Source organism: Drosophila willistoni, assembly GCF_018902025.1.
Source record: "Drosophila willistoni isolate 14030-0811.24 chromosome XL unlocalized genomic scaffold, UCI_dwil_1.1 Seg141, whole genome shotgun sequence".
Classification (NCBI taxonomy): domain Eukaryota; kingdom Metazoa; phylum Arthropoda; class Insecta; order Diptera; family Drosophilidae; genus Drosophila; species Drosophila willistoni.
The window spans coordinates 10,047,983-10,065,736 of NW_025814052.1; the positions used below are offsets into that span (position 1 = coordinate 10,047,983).

Sequence of the window (17,754 nt, forward strand, 5' to 3'; positions counted from 1 at the left end):
AACACTTGTGTTCCCTTCCATATGACAAATAGCCGAAAATTTCCCAAGAGTTCAAATCGTGTTGGTTTTTCATTAATTATGCAGGAAGCACGTTTTTTTTCACTTTTTTTGTTGACAACTATTGAGTGGTTAAACAGTCACATATGTACATATACACTCATATACTAACCAAGTTAAGTTCGTGCCAAGACAAGTCAAGGTTGTTAGGTGTGGGCGAGAAGTTTGCAAATGTAAAAACCCCAAAAATGAAAACATGGGAGAGTGGTAAGTTCACCTCGTTCATTGTCATTTTAATTTCATATTGTAGTCCTTTATTAAAGATTATTTAGAAGCTAAATGGAAAAAAATTTGATTGCCAATCAAGACAGTTGTAATAAAAGTAATAAAGCATAAACAATTTAATTGCAAAACATTTTCTTTTCTTCTTCAATTTTTTTTTTAGTTAAATAGAGATTTCTTACGTTTTGATTTCTTAGAATCAATTTGGTTATTGTCTAAAGTCGTTTCAGTGGGATCCGTAGTAGATTCCATATTTTCCACCGATTCCATTTCCAAAGGATCTTGAGTACGTTTCAATTCGGCTCGAGTCTCTTGCAATTGAGCAAGGACATTATTCATACTTGCCTGATAGATGCAATAGTCATAGACATTCAAACGCACCTTGTTCTTCTCCATGGCACCATAAAGATATGAATAGACAATATGGCCAACTGGTACATAATACTTGAACCAATTATGCAAGCGACCCCTAAGAGATAAAGGGATCAAAAATCGTATCACAACAAATCGCACAGACAAAAATTAATTATCAACCTACACCAATTCCGATTTATCATGTAAAAAGTTAACAAAACGTGCCAAATTCTCCACATCCTTGCGCAAACTGTAAGTAGAAGTAAAATTAAGTAAGTCGTTTCTCCGATTTTGTTATGGCCAGACAACAAATTACCAACTTGGCTTTAAAATAAAGATATCTACTAGTTATCTTATTTAAAACTTGCTTAACAGAGTAGACTCAAAAATCACCATATTTTATATGCTCAAAGGAAAGGATTTCAAATGGGACTCTTAAAGAAATCGAAACATCTTCGGTAAGAGTTTACCCCGACAAAGAAGTCGTTTATGATCAGAAAACGGGCTCATTTATAACCGGGCATAAAGTGCTTTTCATATACAGTAAAACCCTTCCATAAGAGAACAAACTTGGGCCGTTCGTTTATATCGTCTTATTGGTTGGCGTTCACAAGGAGAGGTTTTACTGTATATGTATATATACACTTGACATTCTTTACAGTGAAGTCACTTTACATGGAATCTAAATTTCTTTTTTACTCGATTCCACTATCTGTTTGATTAATTGATCAAAAAGATCAGGAAAAACGAAACACATGGACGGATCCCAAAGAGCAGACTAGACACCCCACTCATTTGGCTATTTGTTAGCCCATTTTGATAAAATTTGGTAGATCGATAGATACATGTAGCAAATATTGGTGTATTAATTTTCATAAAGCTTCAAATATTGCGGACGAAGTAAGCAGATAAATTAAGTTAACCAGGGTATACACACAAAACGAGTCGTCTACGTTTCGAAATTGCCAGACGGGCAATGATTTGGCGACTTGTATATACCATTTGACCTCTTCGAAACTATCGAATAAACTTGAACTTACTTGTCCTCCGACTCTTGCAGTGTGGCACCATCCCGTATTAGACGAACTTCCAAATAGAAGCCATGACTGTACTTATAACGCAAATACTGCATACTACCAATGGCCAGCATTTCGCTGTCCTGAAAGAGTATTATAAAGTCGGCCAACACTTTGCATTCCAACTCATCGTTGGTGGCAAATATAATCGTTTTGCCGCAATAACGTATATAACGCAATATATTCCAGATTTCGCGACGTGTTGTCGATGGCATGCCCGCTGTGGGTTCATCTAATATCAAGATTTTATTATACGCCACCAAAGCGAGGGCCACATTCACTTTGCGTCTCTTCTCCGGTGTTAGGAGGCCACATTTGCGATGCATCCAACCAGTCATATTGAGCATTAGACACAAGTCATGCATTTTCTCACCGATCTTCTTCTCCGGCACACCACGGATCATGCACAATAGCCGGATATGCTCGCGCGGTGTCAGATCGTCCAGTAGGCCGAAATGTTGCGGACAATAGCCGACATAGGTTAATATACTATCCAAGTCATATTTGAAATCCAATCCACGTACATAAATCTCACCAAATGCAAAGCCATCGACACCAACCAATTGGCGAACCAAATGACTTTTACCCGTATTCCGTGGTCCAAAGATTCCCATGCTCATATATCTAAGGAAAATAATTAGAAATACTCTTCATTTATACAGACGAATCTGATGAGGTGGGGGGGACACTAACTTGTTCAAGGCAAACGAAACCGTATCGATTTTATATCCCGTTTTTGGTACTTTGGCCTCCACTTGATCCACCAGAAATACGGATTGCTTGCACTTGTGCATATCGGCATCGGCGATTTTCAATTTCACATCGGCCACATCACCATCATCGAACGGATAGGTAGCTGAACGCATTTTATGGAGACTACAAGTACAAAGACACCATTGTAAATAGACCCGAGGCAAGTGTTCGTTTAAACATTTTGTAATACAGTCGAATCTGGTTATAACGACGCTCAAGGGACCGATTTTCGTCGTTATATCCGGAAGATGTACTAACCGAAGGCCCTTTCATGTAAGGTTGTATCAATCACTCATCAAACTTTAGTCGCTATAAACGGACGGAGTCGTTATAACCGGATTCTACTGTATATTGTTAATTGAAATTTGAAAAATGTAAAAAGATTGTAAAATCTTTAATAAAAATTAACTCCTTTGCCCTTTACCGAAAAGGAGATCAAACAAATAGTCCAATTCCATTCTATTCTATTCTATTCATTACATCTCATCGGAATTCATAAAGAGATTTTGATTGATATCCAATCTGGAATTATATAGTCGTAGTAAACTAATTGGGAATTACAACGAGATGAAGCGAAAAAAGAAATAAATTATGCCTTCAGCATAGTTCTTTTTATGCCTAGTGATAATACATAACTTTATTTATTCAATGATTTCGAAACTTCTCAAATATTCATACGTAACTAAAAAGCCCATCTAAACATCATTAATAGTTAAGTATCTAAAAGAAACAAATCTATATGATGTAATCTAAACCTTTTATTTACCCAATCTTATACTCGTTACGAAACTTATCCTCATCGCTAAAAACTTATAGATTCAAACACGCGACTTCGATAGCAAATTGCGTCAGAAGATCTACATTAATCGATATATTGTAAATCGATTCTACTACTTTCTCATGGAAATGTATTAATAAAGGTTTTTTATTTTGTCACTACTTACTCTCTGGACGAATGAAATTTCTTCTCCTTGCGATGAAGCTCAATCCAGAACATTAAAAGCAATGAAATTAATGCCGCTAGTAACATGAAAGTAAGCGGTGGCAATATTCCTGCATCTCCCCACGTGAAATAGCTGTTGTCTATTAGTTAGATTGTTATACTCACAACTTTAGTGTTGAATGAAGAGATGAACTTACTTTTACAATGGGGCACCACTTCATGCAAATTCTCCGGGGTGCAACCACTAAGGGCCTGGCATTTGGCCTTGCAGCGAGCCTCCTCTAGGGATTGAGTGTAAAGATTGCTAACACCGTCGAGAAGTGAAAATCCTGGCGACAGGCAAGCACCATAGAAGAATATCTCATTACTATTGGCCACATCCCAGTAGATAATGTAGAGCACAATGCCAGTCAAACCGTGCAGCAACACCGAGGCGAGAAAGGCTCGCACAATTGAAGCATTCACATACATGGACAAGAGATAGGTTAACGGCAGGGCAGCCAATCCAAAGACCATAATTAGTAGGATCAGCAATATGTTCTCATAGACACCAAAGTCCCCAATGCCCACCAATGTCATGATGACCACAATGATTATCGAGTAAATGACAAAGGTGAATAGATCCCAAAACAAACAGATGCCCCAATAGATCTGCAATCCCAATCCGGCTATGACTTGCAACACCCTCAACTGATGGATATGCTCCTCCACCAAGGGTATAATGAACACGGACACGGTCAGCGGCAAAATACAACCGATCGTTAATGGTGCATTGATATGGGCTATCTCATTGTCCAGCAAATTGATTTTCATTGACAACGGTGTGGGCATGGGATGATTATCCACTAAGCATACAAACTCCTTTGAGTCCGGATAGGTTAATCTGAATTCAGTTTAAAAATTCGTAATGCAAATCGTATCGAATAATGAAACAATAAATAAAGACTCACTTGATTAAAATATTATGCAATAGATTCAACATCATGGGAGCGGAATGGAATGTATCCTGACTTATATAGCCATCCAAACCCTGTTCCCCATCCGATTCGACGGCACCAAAACTGGCAAACTCAGCATTTTTCTTCAAATTCTCCCTATAGCTGCCATTCATGCAGACAAACGAATTGGCCTCAAATATCCGTGATATGGCATTTACCTTCTGATACGTTGGTGTCATGGCCAACGTTTGGATATCAACGTATCCGCAATCGTTCAGATTTGGTATATTATCCATAAAATTGACATTGCCCCGAAAACCAATGTGTATGGTATTATTCCGTATATTGGGCACATCCAAAACCACACAAAGTCTAGCTATTATTACGATCAAAATGAAACTGGTGAATATCATGATTACGGGCCAAACATTTGGAGCCGTATGGACCATCTTTTTATAGCACATCGCCCGCATCTGTTGCTTACGGAGTTCCTTCTTCGATACCACTTGATATTTAAAGGTTTGCGCTACAAAGAAAAAGGACAAAATATACAAATAATTAGCCAACAACTTTTTACGAAATCGTCTTCGAAAGTAAGTATAGCATATTAAAAATCGTTTCATTATCAATAGAAGGACAACTTGGTAGATCCATTTAACTGGAGATGGAGTTTTATAATATATAAGTATTCATATAAGTATATGATATAGACAATCGATTTGAACGTTTTGAGGTGAGAAATAAAGCATTTTTCTTAACTCAGACAACAATTTCGACATACTTTTTAAAACTGTAAAATTATAGATCCCTTTATGTCCTCAATCGATCCAAAGAACACCAAACTTGGTTTTAAGTTTTAAATTAAGTTTAACTAAATCAAAAAAACATATTTGTCTCGGTGTTTTCTTTTTTTATAGTAGAACTATTATTAATTCTAAACCTAGTCTAAAACGAGGAAAGTATATCCAATGTGATTAAGGCTGATCTAGACAAGTGATATACCAATCGAAAGGCCGTGTCAAGACAGAGTGCACTCACGTACACCTTCTCAAGGGCACTACTCGACCCCCCTGCCCACTATGCCAGAAAAACCTAACCGCAGAACACACATCCCACATCCTCCTGGCGATCCTTAGAGAGCATTAGGGTCTTCCATTTTGGAACCAGCCTTTCAAATAATCCTTCTGTAGACAATATCCTTAAAATATACAATTTCATCAAAGAAACACGTGTAAAAATATGAGAACAAATTTACAAGTCGAAGGCTCTTACAGCTAGTGCACTTTTATCAATCATTAAGGTTTAGTAATTATTACTAGATTTAATTTGTAAAATAAACAAATAATATATCGTTTGTCAAATCCCTCGAGCGAGCGGTCTGTTTGGGAGCCCGTAGATGCAATTGAAATTGAACACGTTAAATTAAGAAAATCTGTTTTTAATAATTCATTAAGTTAATTTATTTAAAGATAAAGTTAAAGGTTTTTCTTCAGGAACTCAAATCAAAATGTATTGAGAAAAATTTAGTTAAAAAGGAACTCAAATGAAAATTTAGTTAAAAATCATCTGCCATCCCCTAATTTCAATCCTGGCTACGCCCTTGTGACAAAGGCTGATCTAGAAATGAATTTGGCTTAAAATAATAATAAAGAATAGAAAAGATTAAAGCATAACTTAGCGTTAAAAGCGTTTCTATTCAGATTGAAATTTATTAGTTTCTTAACATATATTTAAAAAAAAAGGGGAAAAAACTTTGCAGAAGTCGGGCAATTAGTTGCTAATAATAGTAAAATTTCTAGAAAGCAGAGCAAAATCTTAATATTGTTTAATGTAGTCTATGAATTATAGGAAAGCTCAATAGGATTTTTGCTGGAAATTAAAATTTAAAAACCATTAACATTGAAAAGAAGTAAAATTTGAAAAGATTTGAAGAACTTTTCAGTGTGAATTTCTAATGCAGTTTCAACTTACTGACATCCGGTATTATCTGTTGCTGTAGACGAAATGATGTAACCAATTTCATATAGATATCCGACATTTCGGAGCCAACGACTCGGACATTCTCAATGCCCAGCATTTTGCGTTCATTCTCCAAATGGATGAGCAATTTTTGTAGGCGAGGACGATGCTCGCCCGATATTTTGTACATCAAAGTGTCACCGATTTCATTCTCTGGCTCGACATAGGGTATAAATTGGCTCATAAAATCGGTAATCGGTTGATCGGGCACATGGGGCTTTTTGATGATCACCTTATTTTGGGTGTTTTTTGTTGATCAGTTGGAGAGTAGAAAGTTAGTTTTGTATTGAAGGCTTACCAAATCCACGTTACTGCTAAATTTGGCTCTTAGGAAAAATGGAGTTCCGCTGGCTTCGAGGACGCCCAAACTGAGAATGCCAACACGATCGGCCACCTGGGAGGCTTCGTCCACGCTGTAGGTGGCAACAACAAAGGCACGATCCTCCTTCTCGGATGACACAATGGACCAAAATAATTGCGATTCACTTGGCGTTAGGCGCATTGTGGGCTCCTCCAAGACAATGATTTTAGTGTCGGCCACCAGACAACAGCAAAGGGCCACCAAACGGCACATGCCAAAGCTTAGTTTCTCGATTTTAATATTCAGATTGTCAATATGCTGATCGAGAATGGACAACCATTTGCGTTTCTCGATATTGAAGCGATCGGCATCCTGTGGTGCTAGCTTGAGACGGACATGAAAATCGATGGTCTGCTCCACGGTCAGGTGACGGGAGAGACCATGCTCAGTGGAACGATAGTCGACATAGTGGCGACTTTCGCTTGCCTCCTCATGGAATTCCTTGCCCCGAATGTTAACGGAACCACGCGTTGGATATTTCAGACCGCACAATAGACGCAATATAGTCAGTTTTCCGGAACCAATGTGCCCAAGGAGGACATACACCTCGCCCATGTAGACACGCATTGAGATGTTCTTGAGGACCTTTTTCTCCGAGTCATGATGAGTGGTGCTAACGTGCCGCAAACGTATCATTTCCTCACTGCCCACATCACCGAATTCAAAGTTCTGCCAACTAGGCGATCGTCCCAGGAACATGATGGCATTATCCTTTTCCTGTTGCTTGCGGGGCTTACCCATCATAATGCGACGACTCAGTAAACGTCCAGGAAAACGCCATTGCAGCATTATCAGCAGCAGCGAATAGATCAAAATGCAGCACAATGCTGTCACATAGAGCACTGTGAAGTCATAGGAATCCAATTGATTGGGATCATCGAAATAGCGGCGAAAGAATTGCATGCTAAAGGCCACTTGACTATTGAAGAATACCATCAATATGAACAACACATAGTAGCCATGATTATCCCAATAGCGGGTCGATATAATGCCAAACGCTGCATAATTGAAGAGCCAAATGACGAGACCAAAGAGCACTGCATTGGTCGGATTTGAGAACAATTTGGCCACTACCATGGCAGTTAATATTAGTTCGATTGTAAAAATTATAATGAAAATAACCATTAGTAAGAACGTTACAAAGGAGAATGATCCTTTATCAATGGACCATGCAATCTGAAATTGAAAAACTAATATAAGATAAATTTGTAAGCTCTTGGATGTCGAAAGAGTTTATCGAAAAGATCTCCATCTCTAAAGGAAATGATCGATTAATAAGAGCTTGACGCCTTTCGGATCTTCTCTCTCTGAAAAAACTTATTAAAACTCACGCAAATGAGAATAAGGCAAACTAAACCCAATATAAGCAGACGCATGAGTAGCACTAGGAATATATTGAGCCATTGCTTTTTAAACGAGTAACCATAATGCCAATGATGTACCATAACACCATCTTCTATTTGGGAGGCAATGTTCTGAAAACAGAAAATAAAGAAAAGAGACGAGAATACAAAATAGTTTTTTCAACACACATTTTCAATTCCCTTTTGATACGCACCCGGATGACATTCAGAAAGGGCAACAAGTAGATGAAATTGAATAGAAATATTGGCCCATTAACGAATCCGATCTGGCTACAGCCACCATTTGCCACCCTCAAACGTATATTATGGACCTGGACACTTGGCTCACTGAATGCACTGGGATATTGGGTACGCAGGCGATGATACCATTCCAAAAAGATTTGATGTTGCAATTGTAGAAAACCCTCTCGAATATAAATATCCTGATGCCTGTCGTTATCGGCAGCTTTATCTCTTGTGGCACTTATCACACCGGAGCAACGTGTCACCCACAAACGATTCTCGGTGAGAAACGGACTCAATGTACGAAATTCACTGGGAAAACGTATGGTTATATCCAAAACTTTTGGTATCGTCTCTTGCTCAAGATTATTGAACTCAATGCCAGCTATTGTATTACGCTCTTCAAATTGATTCTGCAATTGATCGGCATCAACAAATGGTATAGTCCCATTCAATTCCAATGTTTTGGCAACCGCATCGGCGATTTCTTTGGCAAACTCCGTTATCGGACAAAAGGCCAATAGATAATGCATTTTCTCACGCTTCGAGTCGGCCAAACTCCTAAGACATTCAGTTAAAAAGGTTATTTGAAAGATATATCTACATATATACCCCATCAATGGCTTACGTCAATATATTGATATCGTCCAGCTTATGGGACACAATGCTCCGTTCGCCTTCATAATCGCTGTGACTGTATAGCAAACGTTTCGAATGTGTCACGGGATTAACTAGAATCATGAATAGCATAATAACTAAAGCTATTGTCTCGAATAATGTGTGACGCCATAAGCCCAGTTCAATCCATACATTTCGTTTAAATAGCAAACCGAAAGTTGCCGGCATTTTCCTTACTCTTTGTGTGATCCCCTTTTCAAGTAATTTGTGTGTGAATATAAATAATTCTTAGCATTTGGTTTTGATCTCTAGGCATATTATGTTCTGTACTTGGACTTGGAACTTATTAAAATATAAGGAAATATATGGAAAATAAAAATTTAATCAAATGGCATTAACATTCTTTACAAAACTTATTTTTGATGAAAAGAAATCCGTTTTTTTCAAAAACCACTGAGCGGTTTTTCTAAAGTTATTACCAAAAAAGCGGTAACTTTTTAAATCAATTTGGAGGAATTAATGGAATTAATATATTGGTATCAAAACCAAAATGCGCTCGGTGGAAAAGACCGATCCAAAATAATAATCTGAAAATAAAAGACAAAAATATTTGAGAAAAAAATATATATACTTTCCACAGCAAAATGAATACATTTGGGGCACGACAAGTTGGTATTAAACTCAAAAATTAGGTACAGTCTGATTGAAAAAACATAAGTCTGAGACATGGACGAGTGTAGAGGGGGAGGGAGTCCGAGCATGGTCTGGATATGAAATATCGTTATTTTTCAACATTATTTTTCGTTTATCTTTCCGCTAAAGTGTTTGGACAATCTTTAAAAATAACTAAATTTCCCAAGTCCAAAATCTTATCTAGAGTCTAGATGGTCTGAAATAATGCAAAACTTCAACTTATCTCAAAACAAGGTAAAACTTCTAAAATTATAAGGAAATAATCGTCGATTGCATTAATTAATATATGCCTTTTCATTGGAGTTAATTCATATTTATATGACAGGGGGATAAAAGAGGTAATAGAGAATGATATTATTCAGAAAGTTAATGCCTCAATTTTCGATTTTTTGCGTCAAGTTAAGCTAGAAGATACCAAAAATATAAAATCGGGCCGAAATTCAACTAGAGTTTCTTCAAATATTTTCTTAAATAAAAGGTTCTCTGGCTTCCTTTTTGTTATTACAATAAATAAATTTTTATAATTTCTTGAATATTCTTAGAGTCTTTTGATATAGTGATTCTAGATGCACTCTCGACAGTTTTTTAAAAGACTTCAATTTTTTTTTTGAAACTCAGAGAGATAAAAAAATGTTACACAATTGTTATAAAAAAAACTAAAAATTTTAAAAATTTATATTAATAAGCATAATTTAATAAGCATAAATATAAAAAATAAACAAAAATTAAGAATAATTTGTTTCAATAACATATTTTAACTGGACTTGAAGATATTTCTCATTAAATTTGACTATTTCATTTGACATTTATTTAAAATTCTTTTCGTCTTTAACCTAAATAAAAAAAAAACTCATTATTAATTTCAAATTTAAAAATGTTAAAATGTAATCAAAAACTGACAAAATTGAAAATAATATAAAACCAGAGGGCCGGGGCTAACTTCGACCGCGTCAAAGTTTGTATACCCTTGCAATTTTTGTTAACTCTTTCCTTACCTATAGCCATCAAAGTGGAAAAACGTTTAAGCTAAAAAGGCTAATGTTTCCGAAAGAACGGCCTACATAGGAAATAACGAAGATATTGATCAAAGTCACTGTTTTCCACCGATTGTTCCTATGGGAGCTATGTGATATAGTTACCCGATCCTTATCAAATTTGGCACAGTCATTAACAGATATATTAAACTAACAAATGTTTAATTTGAAAGCAATCGCGGCAAAAGTAACGAAGTTATTGACAAAAGTCACTGTTTTCGAAAGATCGTTCCTATGGGAGCTATATGATATAGTCACCCGATCTTGATCAAATTTGGCGTAGTCGTTTATATGTGAAATTAACTCACCAATATTAAATTTCACGACAATAGCTCAGAAAATAACGAAGTTATTAAGAAAAGTCACAGTTCGTGACTTTGCCATTTGTATGGGAGCTATATGATATAGTGATCCGATCCGGCTGAATCCGAGATATACAACGCCTGCAGTATATACAAGCCTACATGCAAAATTTCAGCTCTGTAGCTTTAACGGTCTAGGAGGAGTTTGCGTTGATTCAGACGGACGGACGGACGGACGGACGGACGGACGGACATGGCTATTTGAACTCGTCTCGTCGTGCTGATCAAGAATATATATACTTTATATGGTCGGAGATGCTTCCTTCTATGCGTTGCACACTTTTGACCAAAATTAATATACCCTTTTTGCAAGGGTATAAAAAAATATAAACAAAAAAATATGCATAATAAACTCGTTTAAATATGTAAATTCTAACATTTCTTAAATTCTTGTTGACTTTGAACTAAAAAACTAAAAAAACTAAAAAAAAAAATATAAAGAAAAAACAAAAAAAACAAAAATTTTTTTAAAAGTTCTATAATAATATCAACATAAAATATATGAATTTAAAAAAATGTATAATTAATTTGTTGTTTAAAACTGTTCAACATTTCTTTAAAATTGTCGACTTTAGATAAAATTCAAAATAATAGAGCAAAAATATAAATTAAATTAAATTTTTAAGTAAATATAAATAAAAATATAAAATAAAAATAAAATATATATCAATACATATATATTAAATTGAAAAAAACTTCTAAATTCAATTCGTAGTTTAAATATGTATCGAAATTTCACCACTGTGCCGAAGATAACGGTCACACCATGCCCGGTATTTTGTGGATAATTTACCCATATTAACGGATAGTCCCCCCCAATACGAAAACAAACCGAGTTGGGGCAATTTGGCTAAGATACAAAGAATAAAAATTGGAAAACTATAATCATGTCAACGGCTGGTGGAGCTGCTGATGACGAACCGTCGACACCGCTGCCAGCGTCGGCAGCGCCAGCAGCGAGTCCAAGTGACGCCAAGGAGCAGGAATCGGCGCCAGCAATGGCCGAAATAGCCGCCTCCAGCGTAAGAATAAGAACCTATATTTTTTTTCCTCTCCATTCCGTTCCGCGTATTTGCTGACGACGACGACACGTCAACGATAAAAAAAAAGAAGAAAAAAAATTGTAATTGCCTAATTGTTGTTGTTGTTGCAATTTGTGTGATTATTTTTGTTTCTTTTTTTACGTTTGTGTTTTCATTTTTGTAATTGTTTTTCGGTTTATCCCAACAGATACGTTCTGGTCTGGCCGAGTTGGAATTAAGATCGTCACAAGTGCTGCAACGTTTGGAGAATGTCAAAACTGTGCCGGCCGATGAAGAGGAACACGAACGAAAGGATGCAACGGCAACGGCGGCGGCGGCGGCGGCAGGATCGACAACAACAACTGCAACAACAACAACAACAACAGCTGAGGAGGAACGCTTGCGAGCCGAGCATCGAGTGCCGTCGGATATATTGAAATCATTGGAACAACTTGTGGCCTATACGGATAATGATGATGATCCCGAATTCCCACTGCCGGCTCTCGATGATGTGTCCCATTTGGCATTGATATCGCACAGCATTGTTGCCTATCTATCACATTTGGATAGACAGCATCTGCTTAGGGTGACAAATAGCATTTCAGGTGATGCGACCAGATGGCTGGGATCTTTGTTCCATTTTCGTCATCCTGCCAGCAGTTTCCATGCAGACAATGCGGATGCAGTGCTGCGTACCGTCCGTCTGGCCATAGTGGCACGTTGTCCAGGCTATCTGGAAGGCGGTATTCCCGCATTGGCACATCCTTGCTTCTATATATCAGAGAATACAACGCCTGTGCGTCTGCAGTACGCGTGCCGGCAATTGGGCATACCATTGGATGCCATTAAGGTCATACCGGAGCACAGTCAGTATGGCACCATGGATTTGGCATTGCTGCAGAAGCAAATCCAGCACGATGTCACAGCGCAAAAGACACCGTTGCTGGTCGTTGCCGATATTGGAGCTTCACTGTGTGGCCATGTCGACAATCTGCAGAGGCTAAAGGATCTGTGCAAGACACATCAGATATGGCTACATGCCAGCGGTCATGGATTGGCCGCTTTGGTCTGTCAATCGAATGCCGGCCAGGTGGTGGATGATTTCGTCCATTCGATGGCACTAAATTTGGGCAGTTGGCTGGGTGTGCCCAGTTTGCCTATCGTTTTGCTGCATCGTCCATTACAGAATTCAGCTCTGAGTGCCTTTGAATCCGATCCGATCCTGTCCAGGCGTCTGAATTCTCTGTCGCTATGGACCAGCTTACAGGCGCTTGGCCGCAAAGCAATCGCCGAGCGTCTACATGTAGCATTCCAGACATGCAGTATTCTCTACGAGATTGCCTCCAAATGTGAGGGCATACGAGTTCTGGTAAGTTTTTGAGAATCATCAGAAAATCTTATGCCTATCTTATCTTTATTCTTTATTCAGAGCCATTCGCCCGGTGCCCAGACAGGAGCAAGTCTCTCGGAGATCATCAATGGACCCCTAGATGTAAATTCGCTATTTGATGCAGCTGCTCCAGTTGTCGTCTATCAGTTTGATGGCAGCACGACCATTCCGTTGGATTCTGTTGGCCCTGCCAGTGCAGCGGCAGCTGTAATCGAGCCGGGCCTGAAACCTCTGGAGAAGATCAGCAATGCTTCCTACTTTGATCGCCTCAACTCATGGCTGGGCCAGATCCTGCAGCGGGATTGCCCCAATGTAAGTTACAAATTACCGTTTCGTCATATGATCGATTTGTAACCATCATTATTGCCATTTCAGTTTGACTTTGAGGTCATCGAGCATCCAACACATGGCAGCTGCATACGCTACTGTCCATTGGAACTGGGTCTGGGCGAGCAACCACCCAGCTCCGAGAATCTTGAGAGCTTTGCACAAAGTCTAGAGGCACATGTGGATATTTTAAGAGCCACCATCAAACACAAGGCACGTTTCATCCATTTGGTCGAGCACAGCGATGTCCTTCGTCTGGTCCCACTGCCCGAATGGGCTGGCATGGGCGGTGTACGTTTTGTGCCCGAGGGCTGGGAATCCCTGCTAACCGATCAGGCCAAAACGGAACTGAATAAATTGAATATCGATTTGGTTGAGGCATTAAAATCAACCGATAACGCCTTCTCGCTGGGCGAGGGTACAGATGGTTTAATCTGTGTACGCTTTGGCATGGTCACCCATGAGACTGAAGTGGAGGAGCTGCTCGACCTTGTGGTGCAAGTGGGTAAAAGCGTGCAAGAGAATTCCCGTGTATTGGACACCATGTCGGAGATAGTGAAAAAGGTAAAGATGACTTCATATTCTGCCTATCGTAACCCATTTATTTATATTGATTTTCCTTTGACAGGGCATTGAGGCGGCCACAGCCGATTTGCAGCGTGAATCTGAGGAGAAATTATGGCAAGAGGGCATCTTGCGACATGTCCCTGTGGTTGGGCGCGTCTTCAATTGGTGGTCGCCGCCAGCTAAAGAGTCTGGCATCAAGGGCCGCAGCCTTAATCTCACCCAGGGTGTGGTCGAGAGTACCGAAAACATATACAAGTAAGTTGAAAGATAAGAGCACACACACACCAAACAGATGATGATCGATGAATCCTTTGACAGATATCATATGCAAATGACTGGCGCGACTGCCCATCAATTCCCAGCGAATCGGTCACCGCCTACGCCCATGGTACAGACGCCAGTGGGTGGCACCAATACAACAACGCCACCAACTTTTCCCACTGTCGAACCGGAGACACTGCAGGAGAAGTCGCCAGAATCGGAGGCCACAGTGGGAGGCACGGCAGCTCCCATTGGCAATCATGTGGATCATAATCGTACTGTTAGCCAGAGCAGTGCCGGTTCCTCCTCAGTGCCCGAGTTGGTGGCCGTCAATAGTGCAATTAACAATAATTAAAAACAAATAACAAACAATTACAAGCCAAGAGAAGGTGTCCAGGACAACGACGCAAAGCACAGATCATCAGAACAGAAAAAGGATAACCAATTAATGATTAAGCAAACATATTCTCCTTAAAACGCTGCAGACACACACACAAACACACACACACACACACACACATACATACACACACACACACATATATATAATTCCAAAGAAATTGTTTTTCTTTTATACTTATAATTGTATATCTATTTATCTATTCCCAATTTTTTTTAAATATTTTTATTATATTCTTTTATTATTATTAACTCTTTCTCATCCAATTTGCTCGCTTCCTATGACTTCGAATCATATTCGTTTATATTCAAAATCAATTCTTTGAACTAAAGATAATCTAAATTTCAATTGAACTTCAAAAACAGTTCCATATTGTATTCTTGCAATCGAATTCAATTCATCTTTAATGTGTATATAAAACTAAGCTAGAGAATGAAAGAGAAATTCAGAGAAAAATTACAAACTATTTGTTTCGGTTAACCCAGATGCCAGTCAGAATCAGAATCGGTTAAACCGCTCTAATTTCAATATTTTCACATTTTATTTTTTTGTTTGTTAATTAACTAAATTGCAGTTGTTGTCGCTGCTAATTGTTGTGAGTGAAAATTTCATTGGTTTTCCAATTTTTCCGTTTTTTTTTTGTTCCTTTCCACTTTCTAAATTCCTTGCCTAATTTATTATTCAGTAAATATATATATATTTATATATATATAAAGTGCACATACATATACATACATACCTTTGATCGATGACAATGTTCAATTGTAAAGCAATAATTTGCACTATATTTATTCTTATTATTTGTTTAGATTCGTAAGACAAAAAACAAACAAACAATTATATTATATAAAACAAAAATGGATAAATATATATATATTTATTATATCTGACCTATTCCTGCTGACAAAACAAATAACTGCACAAACAAAAACTAAGAAATAAAAGGAAAAAACAAACAAAAATTAGTGTAAACAAACCAAAACAGAATGAGAAAACATAAATAAATTTGTGAGAAAAGAAAAATAGATAAAGCTAAACGATTTTGTATTATTGTTGTACTGCTCTTTTTGGTGTTAAATACTAAATTATTTATTGGAGATGGGGTATTTTTTAGCTGTTTCTTTGAAACTCTTTCTTGAAGAGCATTTAAGAGTTCAAATCTAAAATTATTTATTACAAATTTGATGCTTTTTTGTTGAAACATTGAAAATGTTTGTGATATACTGCGGAAGAGTTGGTCGTGAGAAAAAAAGAGAATAACCAACAGGTCAAGACGATTTCGGCTGACTTGTGGGATATATGTGTATGTACATATATTAAATTTTACTCAAACAAAGTACTTTACAAGGCAGCAGCAATTTGCAGAATCGACGTATACATAATAAATTTGATAAGAAACCATGTCAGAAGATGTTTAGACATTTCGGAAAATACCTTAATAAAAGGCCCTTTCTTCGAAAGTGACACCTACTTTGCTCGAGCTCTAAGCAACGGTTTTACACCCCCAGAAATATTTCTATACCTAGACGAAAACAATTATATCCAAAACAATTTGTGTATACCAATTATTTGTCATATTTTCAGAAGGGCTAATTGTAAAATAGTATAACATAAGGATATAACACCTCAAAATAAAAAATTCGATTGTACTATATCAATTTTAGATAAAAATCTCTCCATATATACCGCCAGCAAATGTTGGTGGTTATTTTGTTTACACTAAACTACAAAAAAGTCCAAAAAATTGTTTTTCGTTTTTGAAAGGTTTCCATTTTGTCAAAAAAAAAAAAAAGTCCCAAAATTCTGAATGTGGTCCTAACCATAAATACATCCGTGTAGAAAGTAACGCCGGCTTAAACTTTAATCTGAGACGATCCTGTAACGAATTATCCTTTGTCGCAGGCCGAGAACTTTTTGAGCAGCCCTCGTACCGAGAAAAATTTTGGATTATTTTTGTTCTTAATTTAAAAAAAGACAAAACTTTAATAACTTTCACCGTTTTCAAATAATAATTTGTTATTAAATGGACTGGAAAAAGGTTCCCAACCAGGAATAAATAGTTTAGAATTAAATAATTAGGGAAAAAGAAACTAAAATGTGGTTTTCGCTCATTTTCACCATCGAAATAAATTTCAATTAAATTGTATAATTTTAATTTATTTTTATTCATAGTTTTTCTTTCTTTTTTTTTTTTGTTGTTTGTTTTTGTCTTTCATTTTACCTTTTTCTTGTTTTGTGTTTCTTTGCTTGTTTGTTTTTTTTCTGCAATTTTATGTTGTTTTTGCTTTGGTTTTTGTAGCGTTTTTGACTTTGCTTGAAATGAAATTTGTTGTTTGTTTTGTGTTTTCTTTTTCTTTGTTCTATTTTGCGCATAAAATATTTCCAGATGGAATCCAAAAAATGTCCAATTGGATTCAATGGAAATTGATTGATGATCATGTATGATATCTGGATATACATACACATACATATATATATATATGTATGTACATATATGTGTGTTTGTCGTCACAGCGAATCAAAATTGTAATTATTTTTGTGTGTGTGTGTGTGTTTTTTTTTAGATGTATTTTGTAATATGCCACTAAGCGCTTCTCTTTACCTATTCATTAACTAGATAGATGCAGATACTCTAAATATATATGTATGTATATATATATATATGTATACACATACATATATATTTTAAAGTTGGTACAACTTTCTCTTATTGCTGAACATTTCCTTGTTTCTCGTTTCGTCCCGTTTATCAATTATTTTCTTTTCTTTTC

The 17,754-nt window shown here is 37.0% G+C and overlaps 2 protein-coding genes across 2 annotated transcripts; one reads left to right on the forward strand and one right to left on the reverse strand.

Moving 5' to 3' along the window:
- Positions 1-397: 397 nt before the first annotated feature.
- Positions 398-9,209, reverse strand: LOC6641485 (phospholipid-transporting ATPase ABCA3). Its single transcript, XM_002063985.4, has 12 exons — positions 8,938-9,209; positions 8,282-8,870; positions 8,055-8,198; positions 6,661-7,899; positions 6,315-6,594; positions 4,356-4,869; positions 3,603-4,288; positions 3,407-3,545; positions 2,403-2,585; positions 1,674-2,333; positions 818-883; positions 398-748 (listed from the first exon to the last, which is right to left on the reverse strand). The coding sequence occupies exons 1-12, from the start codon at positions 9,153-9,155 to the stop codon at positions 439-441; spliced, it is 5,028 nt and encodes a 1,675-aa protein (XP_002064021.2). The 5' UTR covers positions 9,156-9,209; the 3' UTR covers positions 398-438.
- Positions 9,210-11,819: 2,610 nt separating this feature from the next.
- Positions 11,820-16,008, forward strand: LOC6641486 (pyridoxal-dependent decarboxylase domain-containing protein 1). The gene is made up of 6 exons (XM_023175390.2): positions 11,820-12,038; positions 12,247-13,407; positions 13,468-13,740; positions 13,804-14,319; positions 14,384-14,577; positions 14,641-16,008. Exons 1-6 carry the CDS (start codon positions 11,904-11,906, stop codon positions 14,936-14,938), a joined length of 2,577 nt encoding a protein of 858 aa, XP_023031158.1. The 5' UTR covers positions 11,820-11,903; the 3' UTR covers positions 14,939-16,008.
- Positions 16,009-17,754: the final 1,746 nt, after the last annotated feature.

Excerpts from the sequence above, each read along its gene's own strand:
- LOC6641485 (XM_002063985.4), bottom strand. The coding sequence starts at position 9,155 with ATGCCGGCAACTTTCGGTTTGCTATTTAAACGAAATGTATGGATTGAA. Across the intron at positions 8,871-8,937 it reads GACGATATCAATATATTGAC|GAGTTTGGCCGACTCGAAGC; the intron begins GTAAGCCATTGA and ends TGAATGTCTTAG. Across the intron at positions 7,900-8,054 it reads TTTGCCTTATTCTCATTTGC|ATTGCATGGTCCATTGATAA; the intron begins GTGAGTTTTAAT and ends TTTCAATTTCAG.
- LOC6641486 (XM_023175390.2), top strand. The coding sequence starts at position 11,904 with ATGTCAACGGCTGGTGGAGCTGCTGATGACGAACCGTCGACACCGCTG. Across the intron at positions 13,741-13,803 it reads TGCAGCGGGATTGCCCCAAT|TTTGACTTTGAGGTCATCGA; the intron begins GTAAGTTACAAA and ends TTGCCATTTCAG. Across the intron at positions 14,578-14,640 it reads AGTACCGAAAACATATACAA|ATATCATATGCAAATGACTG; the intron begins GTAAGTTGAAAG and ends ATCCTTTGACAG.